Here is a 9872-nt window from a genome sequence, read left to right on the forward strand (position 1 = left end):
AGGACTGGACACAACAATACAAATGATGCAAAAAGTTAAACAAAAACTTATTACACAAGGAATTAATACATAACATTTGCAATAGTCATGTGGATGGGTATTTATTTTGGCTCATATACCAGTAATTCAGTGATAAGTCAGTTAATTAATGGACCAGACTCCGATTGATTATTACTGTTGCTTTCTATAGTGCTCCTTCAATGTTGTCCACTCTTGAACACAGACCCAGGCCTGAAAGCTTCTCATTTCCTGTGGGTGCAGGATTTGTGTATCCGAATTGGTACCCTAATCCCTACATACTTCAAAATGTTAGGCTGCGTCCCAAATTGCACCCTATTCCTATGTCCATCACTGGTTCAGGAAGTCTTCAACCAGCTTGTTGAACTTGGCAGCAAACCTCAGATGCAGGTTGTGTTTCCCTTCCGGCATCAGATGCAACCTGGACACCAAAGAAGATGTTACAGTGGAGGTTGTACGTATCAATAGTGGTTGTAGTTAAACATTGACATAATACATGCTGACTGTACATCATTTCTTTCATACAATGCCTCTATAAGAGAGAAAAACATACAGAAGGGAGGATAGGAAAACAAAAGAGAAGGAATGTAATGGGGGAATCAGCTCACCTTGAACCCTTGATGTGTTTGAGGAGATACTGAGGGTGGAAGCTGGGCACCATGGGATCCTTCTCTCCGTGGATGATGAGAGAGGGACAGCTGATCTGAGGCAACAGCTCCATACAGATGCTTCCTGAACAATACAGGACAGACAGAAAACAAACAAGTAAGGATCTATACAGATACTCCCTAACACAGGAACTGACAAGTGGAACTGGAAAATTGGAATCTTTGCTGCAAAGATGTTGCTGCCCTTACCTTCTGGTCTCTGGGCGAACTGCCCAATCCCGTCCACCCATCCTTCCCAGGTCTTAATGAAGAGCTCTGCCCCATACACTTCCTCCATGGGCCTCCTCATCCTCTCACTCCACTGAGACACATCACGGATCGCTGAAGACACATGGACACACACAAGCTGTATTTCACAAACCCTAACACATGCAGAGCTGCCTCATCCAGTCTCTCCAAAGCATGCTCGCACACACCAATAAGAGGACCTCACCATTGTAGATCTTTACATCTTGTGGTGAGACATATGCGTTGGAGCCCCACACCACCATCTTATTGACCAGGGAGGGGTTCCTGGCTGCTGCAATCAGAGCAGTAATGCCTCCGTCACTCCAGCCCAGCAGAGAGAACCTTGGAAATCTCAACGCCTACCATGGGAAAGATACACACACGTTCACAGATAAGCAATGAGGGAAAAGGCATACACACGTTCACAGATAAGCAATGAGGGAAAAGACACATTCACAGATAAGCAATGAGGGAAAAGACATACACACGTTCACAGATAAGCAATGAAGGAAAAGGCATACACACGTTCACAGATAAGCAATGAGGGAAAAGACACACGTTCACAGATAAGCAATGAGGGAAAAGGCATACAGTCGTGGCCAAAAGAGAATGACACAAATATTAATTTTCACAAAGTTTGCTGCTTCAGCGTTTTTAGATATTATTGTCAGATGTTACTATGGAATACTGAAGTATAATTACAAGCATTTCATAAGTGTCAAATGCTTTTATTGACAATTACATGAAGTTGATGCAAAGAGTCAATATTTGCAATGTTGACCCTTCTTTTTCACGACCTCTGCAAACCGCCCTGGCATGCTGTCAATTAACTTCTGGGCCACATCCTGACTGATTGCAGCCCATTCTTGCATAATCAATGCTTGGAGTTTGTCAGAATTTGTGGGGTTTTGTTTGTCCACCCGCCTCTTGGTGATTGACCTCAAGTTCTCAATGGGATTAAGGTCTGGAGTTTCCTGGCCATGGACCAAAAATATAGATGTTTTGTTCCCCGAGCTACTTGGTTATCACTTTTGCCTTATGGCAAGGTGCTCCATCATGCCGGAAAAGGCATTGTTCGTCACCAAACTGTTCCTGGATGGCTGGGAGAAGTTGCTGTCGGAGGATGTGTTGGTACCATTATTTATTCATTGCTTTGTTCTTAGGCAAAATTGTGAGTGAGCCCACTTCCTTGGCTGACAAGCAAACCCACACATGAATGGTCTCAGGATGCTTTACTGTTGGCATGACACAGGACTGATGGTAGCGCTCACCTTGTCTTCTCCAGACAAGCTTTTTTCCGGATGCCCCAAACAATCGGAAAGGGGATTCATCAGAGAAAATGACTTTACCCCAGTCCTCAGCAGTCCAATCCCTGTACCTTTTGCAGAATATCCGTCTGTCCCTGATGTTTGTCCTGGAGAGAAGTGGCTTCTTTGCTGCCCTTCTTGACACCAGGCCATCCTCCAAAAGTCTTCGCCTCACTGTGCGTGCAGATGTACTCACACCTGCCTGCTGCCATTCCTGAGCAAACTCTGTACTGGTGGTGCCCCGATCCCACAGCTGAATCAACTTTAGGAGACGGTCCTGACGCTTGCTGGACTTTCTTGGGTGCCCTGAAGCCTTCTTCACAACAATTGAACCGCTCTCGAAGTTCTTGATGATCCGATAAATGGTTGCTTTAGGTGCAATCTTACTGGCAGCAATATCCATTCAGTTCATTTGCATGGCAAAGAGGGACTTTGCAATTAATTGCAATTCATCTGATCACTCTTCATAACATTCTGGAGTATATGCAAATTGCCATCATACAAACTGAGGCAGTAGACCTTGTGAAAATTTATATTGGTGTCATTCTCAAAACTTTTGCCACAACTGTACACACGTTCACAGAAAAACAATGAGGGAAAGACATACACACATTCACAGATAAATAAGGAAATCTACTTGGCTGACTGTCCTCACATACAAAGAGCAAGAGAGAGGCAACTGTGTAGTTCATGTTCTCCAAAGTAGTCCTGTTTCTCTGTGTTGCGGAGAAAGTCATCTTGTGTGCTGACTTGCAATATGCAATATTGAGAGACACACTATACAGCAACATTTTAAAGCATCTTCCCAATGTGATTCCTGATTGGTTTAACTCTGACCTGCATCAGGTCCACAGCGTCCTTGGCGTCCCTCTCAAAGAAGTCCAGTGGGAAGTCTCTCTCCGGGGGGCGGGAGTTTCCGTACCCGCGAGGGTCCCAACCAATCACAGTGAAGCGGTCCTTACTCAAAGACTTCAGCTGCGGCCCAAAGTCAGTCTGAGCACTTCCTGTTACAGGAACACACACTGCTGGTAACCAACATTATAGAGGGTCTATGCCTGTTCTGATGAGGACCCAAAACAACTTACTATGTGTTTTTATGAAGTTTTCTATACCGTAGGCCAGGTATTCCCAAACTGGGGTATGTGCAATGCCGTCGGGGGTACGCCAAATAGAAATGTGATTCACATTTTTAAAACTTTTTTTTTAAATGATATGGTCTTGGCCAAAGTGGAGTTTGGAGTGTGACTGTTTGAGGTTGTGGACAGGTGTCTTTTATACTGATAACAAGTTCAAACAGGTGCCATTAATACAGGTAACGAGTGGAGGACAGAGGAGCCTCTTAAAGAAGAAGTTACAGGTGTGTGAGAGCCAGAAATCTTGCTTGTTTGTAGGTGACCAAATACTTATTTTCCACCATAATTTGCAAATAAAAAAATAAAAAATCCTACAATGTAATTTTCTGGATTTCTTTTTCTCATTTTGTGTCATAGTTGAAGTGTACTACCTATGATGAATTACAGGCCTCTCTCATCTTTTTAAGTGGGAGAACTTGCACAATTGGTGGCTGACTAAATACTTTTTTACCCCACTGCAGTGTTGTGTGTTCATTCCAAACAACTCAACATTAGTTTCATCTGTCCACAGAATATTTTGCCAGAGGATAGCTAATGTTCTGAAAGTGCTGTAAAATCTGGACCCCTACAAATCAGCTGGGCTAGACAATCTAGACCATCTCTTTCTAAAATTAACCACCGCAATTGTTGCAACCCCTATTACTAGCCTGTTCAACCTCTCATTTGTATCGTCTGAGATCCCTAAAGATTGGAAAGCTGCCGCGGTCTTCCCCCTCTTCAAAGGGGGTGACGCTCTAGACCCAATCTGTTACAGACCTATTTCTATCCTACCCTGCCTTTCTAAAGTCTTCGAACGCCAAGTTAACAAACACCAACCATTTCAAATCCCACCATAACTTCTCCGCTATGCAATCTGGTTAATGAGCTGGCCATGGGTGCACCTCAGGCACGCTCAAGGTCTTAAACGATATTATAACCTAAATCGATAAAAGACAATACTGTGCAGCCGTATTCATCGACCTGGCCAAGGCTTTCGACTCTGTCAATCATCGCATTCTTATAGGCACGCTCAACAGCCTTGGTTTCTCAAATGACTGCCTCGCCTGGTTAATCAACTACTTTTCAGATAGAGTTCAGTGTGTCAAATCGGAGGGCCTGTTGTCCGGACATCTGGCAGTCTCTATGGGGGTGCCACAGGGTTCAATTCTCGAGCCGACTCTTTTCTCTGTATACATCAATGATGTCGCTCTTGCTGCGGGTTATTCTCTGATCCACCTCTACGCAGACGACTCCATTCTGTATACTTCTGGCCCTTCTTTGTACACTGTTAACAAACCTCCAGACAAGCTTCAATTCCATACCACACTCCTCCCGTGGCCTCCAACGGCTCTTAAATGCAAGCAAAACTAAATGCATGCTCTTCAACCCGATCGCTGCCCGCGCCCGCTCGTCTAGCATCTCTACTCTGGACAGTTCTGACTTAGAATATGTGGACAAGTACAAACACCTAGGTGTCTGGATAGACTGTAAACTCTCCTTCCAGGCTCACATTAAGCATCTCCAATCTAAAAATAAATCTATAATCGGCTTCCTATTTCGCAACAAAGCCTCCTTCACTCATGCTGTCAATCATACCCTGGAAAACTGACCTACCGATCTTTGACTTCGGCGATGTAATTTACATAATAGCCTCCATCACTCTACTCAGCAAATTGGATGTAGTCGATCACAGCGCCATCAGTTGTCACCAAAGCCCCATGTACTACCCACCACTGCAACCTGTATGCTCTCGTTGGCTGGTACTCGCTTCATATTCGTCGCCAAACCCGCTGGCTCCAGGCCATCTTTAAATCTTTGCTAGGTAAAGCCCTGCCTTATCTCAGCTCACTGGTCACCATTGCAGCATCCACCCGTAGCACGCGCTCCAGCAGGTATATTTTACTGGTCACCCACAAAACCAACTCCTCGTTTGGCCACCTTTCCTTCCAGTTCTCTGCTGCCAATGACCGGAACAAATTGCAAAAATCACTGAAGCTGGAGACATATCTCCCTCACAAACTTTAAGCATCAGCTGTCAGAGCTGCTTACCCATCACTGCATTTGTATATAGCCCATCTGTATATTGCCCACCCAACTACCTAATCCCCATATTGTTATTCTTTTTTTTGCTCCTTTGCACTCCAGTATGTCTACTTGCACATTCCTCTTCTGCACATCTATCACTCCAGTGTTTAATTGCTAAATTGTAATTATTTCGCCACAATGTCCTATTTATTGCCTTACCTCCCTAATGTTACTACATTTGCACACACTGTATATAGACTTTTTCTATTGTGTTATTGACTGTACGTTTGTTTATCCCATGTGTATGTGTAACTCTGTTGTTTGTGTCACACTGCTTTGCTCGATCTTGGCCAGGTCGCAGTTGTAAATGAGAACTTGTTCTCAACTGGCCTACCTGGTTAAATAAAGGTGGAAAAAATATATATTTTAATTATCCAGGTGCTTTTTTTATGAACTTAAGACATGCAGCTATGTTTTTTTGGACAGCATTGGCTTCTTCCGCGGTGTCCTCCCATGAACACCTTTCCTGTTTAGTGTTTTACGTATTGTAGACTCGTCAACAGAGATGTTAGAATGTTCCAAAGATTTCTGTACATCTTAAGCTGACACTCTAGGATTCTTCATAACCTCATTGAGCATTCTGCACTGTGCTCTTGCAGTTATCTTTGCAGGACGTCCACTCCAAGAGAGAGTAGCAACAACGTTGAACTTACTCCATTTATAGACAATTTGTCTTACTGTGGACTGATGAACATCAAGGCTTTTAGAGATAATTTTCAAACCCTTTCCAGCTTTATGCAATTCAACAATTCTTAATCTTAGGTCTTCTGAGATATCTTTTGTTCGAGGCATGGTTCACATCAGACAATGCTTCTTGTGAATAGCAAAATCAAATTTTCTGAGTTTTTTTTTTATAGGGAGCTCTAACCAACATCTCCAATCTTGTCTCATTAATTGGACTCCAGGTTAGCTGACTCCTGACTCCAATTAGCTTTTGGAAAAGTCCTTAGCCTAGGGGTTCACATACTTTTACCAACCTACACTGTGAATGTTTAAATTATGTATTCAATATAGACAAGAAAAATACAATCATTTTTGTTTTATTAGTTTAAGCACACTGTATTTGTCTATTGTTGTGACTAAGATGAGGATCAAATCAAATGTTTTGCCTAATTTATGCAGAAATCCAGGTAATTCCAAAGGGTTCACATACTTTTTCTTGCCACTGTAATTTTCACTTATCTGACCGCTTGCATGATGACGAGCATCTCAAATGACTGGCCTATCTGGGTGAAGTTTTTTCTCGCCTGAATGATCTGAATCTAGGATTAAACGGACTCTCCGCAACTATATTCAATGTGCGGGACAAAATTGAGGCTATGATTAAGAAGTTGGAGCTCTTCTCTGTCTGCATTAACAAGGACAACACACAGGTCTTTCCATCATTGTATGATTTTTTTTGTGTGCAAATGAACTCAAGCTTACAGACAATGCCAAATGTGATATAGCGAAGCACCTGAGTGAGATGGGTGCACAATTACGCATGTACTTTCCCGAAACGGACGAAACAAACAACTGGATTCGTTATCCCTTTCATGCCCTGCCTCCAGTCCACTTACCAATATCTGAACAAGAGAGCCTCATCGGTGGTTCTGTGAAAATTTAATCAGAAGCCACTGCCAGATTTCTGGATAAGGCTGCGCTCAGAGTTTCTTGCCTTGGCAAATTGGCTGTTAAGACACTGATGCCCGTTGCAACCACGCCCCTACGTGAGAGTTGATTCTCGGCCCTCACTAGCATGAAAACTAAATACAGGCACAGACTGTGGAAAATGATTTAAGACAGACTCTCTACATGCAGTTATGTGCCTCCTTTCAAGCACTCCCTTCTCATTAACCTGTGATGAGTTATTCACAATTTTTGATGAACAAATAAGGTTTTATATGTAAGATGGCTAAATAAAGAGAAAAATTCATTATTATTATATTATTTGTGCCCTGGTCCAAAGAGCTCTTTGCCACTTCCCATGAGCCAGGTTGTGACAAAAACTCACACTCATTCTTATGTTTAATACGTTTATCGTATAGTATGTGTGTGGCAGGCTTACAATGATGGCAAAAAACAACATTTGAGATTGCACTGACCCTGGTGCTAGAGGGGGTACGCAGCTGGAGGTTGAATGCTTGAAGTGATACGGGAACCACTGCCGCTTGAAGTCCTCAGTCTCCTCTCAATATCAAAGTCACAATTACTAATGCTGATGCTCTGATGGGCAGAGGCCTTAATCAGTAGTGTGACGTATGATTTAGGCTACTCCATATTTGAAAGAGATCATCATCTACAACTTTAGACAGTCACTCGACAAGGCTTGGGGAAGTGACAAAGGTCGGTAGTGTTGTGCACCAGACACTGAAAGCCTGGGGACCATGTTACGAGTGTTGTTACCTACCCAGAGCTCCAGGCAGTAGTAAAACAGCATGGTCTCCTTTTCCAGTCTGCTGGTAGAACAGATCCACCCCATTCACACGCTCTCTGCCTGATACCACTGACGTACTGAGGGGAAAACAAACACAATTAGACAAGACTAAATACTGACAATTCATGCGTATTTTAACTGATAATCTGTGACATACAGTATCATGATCGGCTATGAAAAGCCAACTGACATTTCTCCTGAGGTGCTGACCTGTTGCACCCTCTACAACCATGAACGTTTAAACATCTTAGCCATGTACTGTTAAAATCTCCACCCGGCACAGCCAGAAGAGGCTTTGCCACCACTCAGAGCCTGGTTACTCGCTAGGTTTCTTCCTAGGGAGTATTTCCTAGCCACCGTGCTTCTACATCTGCATTGCTTGCGGTTTGGCGTTTTAGGCTGGGTTTCTGTACAGCATTTTGTGACATCGGCTGGCGTAAAAAGGGCATAAATACATTCGATTGAAATTTGATTGGTCTCAAACCAAATGCATATTAAATTTCATACACTGCAACTGGAGCCTGAGATTGGTAAATAGCGCCATCGTCTGTAAATATATTAAACTGCACTGATAGCCAGACAACATGCATGACAGCTGTATTGGAGGCAAAGACTATTCTAAGTATTTTCATTGCTAAACACGAAACATTGTTGTAATATTTGCAAATAATTCGCTAGCTAGCTACTGTAGAATGCACACCGTATTTACGGACACTTGAACTGCATGTATTACCAGTAGAGCTGGACTCCTTGCATAGCCTTTTTGGTAACAGTGTTGCGAAGTCCTCTTTCCCAGAATAACATCGCCATTTCGTTGACAAAACGTTTCTAAATGGGTTTCACCTCGCACAATTTCTCATTTGACTGTGTCACAGCTGAACTATATTGACAGGTAAACGTGTAAAGCAAAGTTTGTTTTGGTGAATGAATAGCTTGAAGAACCTGCCGACAATTTCGACACTAGTGAGCGTTTTGGCGAAAGTACGGAGGCAAATCTTTCACTAGCTCATATTAGCCAAAGGGTCATGGCTAGAAGGGATACAGCTCTTGTTAAATTAACGTCAAAACTTGAAATTTTAACCGTTTTTCCTTACCTTAGCCAAATTATCCTAACCTGTTACGTTAATTATCATAACATGCTGTTTAATTTCTAGCCTGCTACGAAAAGTAAAATCTGGTGTTTTGACCAAACCTCGATCTCTTCTAGCCATCACCTTAGCAAAAAATGGTCTATTATAGTGACAAGATAGTCAAGTGACCGCTCTAATGGAAATTACATGTCCTTATTTCTCTAAGTATACTATTTAATTATACAGTGGTACAGTTAAATGTTATAGTATCACTACAGCCCCCATCTAGGCCAGTGGTTCCCAAACTTTTTATAGTCCCTTCAAACATTGGAGAGTCTCAGTCTTAAATAATTTTCCACACACAGTCTGTGCCCGCCTGTATTTAGTTTTCATGCTCGTGGGGGCCGAGAATCCACTCTCACATAAGTACGTGGTTGCAAAGGGCATCAGTGTCTTAACAGCCACATATGTTGTAAAAGCAGTACATGGTCGCTGCCCATATCATTACATAATGCAGAAAATACACAAGAGTTCAGGAGCCTTGATTTAACAAAGTTAACCATTTTCACTGTAGTTTCCATAACATCTTTCAAGCTGTCAGGCATTTCCTTCGCAGCAAGAGCCTCTTGGTGGATGCTGCAGTGCACCCAAGTGGTGTCGTGAGCAACAGCTTGCATGTGCGTTACCACTCCACTATGTCTCCCTGTCATGGTACCATCAGTACAGATTCCAACACATCCTGACCACCAAAGTCATTTGATGTCACAAAGCTGTCCAGTACTTTAGAAATATCCTTTCATGTTGTCCTGGTTTCCAGTGGTTTGCAGAAGAGGATGTCTTCCTTAATTGGCCCCCTATAAACATAATAGACATATACCAGGAGCTGTGCCAGGCCCGCCACGTCTGTCGACTCATCCAACTGTAATGCATATAATTCACTGGCTTGTATGCGAAGCAGTAATTGTTTC

General features: G+C 42.8%; 1 protein-coding gene across 1 annotated transcript; it reads right to left on the reverse strand.

Annotated features, from left to right (window-relative positions):
- Positions 1–30: 30 nt before the first annotated feature.
- bphl (biphenyl hydrolase like) lies at positions 31–8862 on the reverse strand. The gene is made up of 7 exons (XM_046300360.1): positions 8568–8862; positions 7808–7911; positions 3059–3225; positions 1120–1273; positions 876–1007; positions 627–750; positions 31–439 (listed from the first exon to the last, which is right to left on the reverse strand). The coding sequence occupies exons 1-7, from the start codon at positions 8642–8644 to the stop codon at positions 349–351; spliced, it is 849 nt and encodes a 282-aa protein (XP_046156316.1). The 5' UTR covers positions 8645–8862; the 3' UTR covers positions 31–348.
- Positions 8863–9872: the final 1010 nt, after the last annotated feature.

The sequence above is a fragment of the Oncorhynchus gorbuscha genome, linkage group LG15 (assembly GCF_021184085.1).
Source record: "Oncorhynchus gorbuscha isolate QuinsamMale2020 ecotype Even-year linkage group LG15, OgorEven_v1.0, whole genome shotgun sequence".
Lineage (NCBI taxonomy): Eukaryota > Metazoa > Chordata > Actinopteri > Salmoniformes > Salmonidae > Oncorhynchus > Oncorhynchus gorbuscha.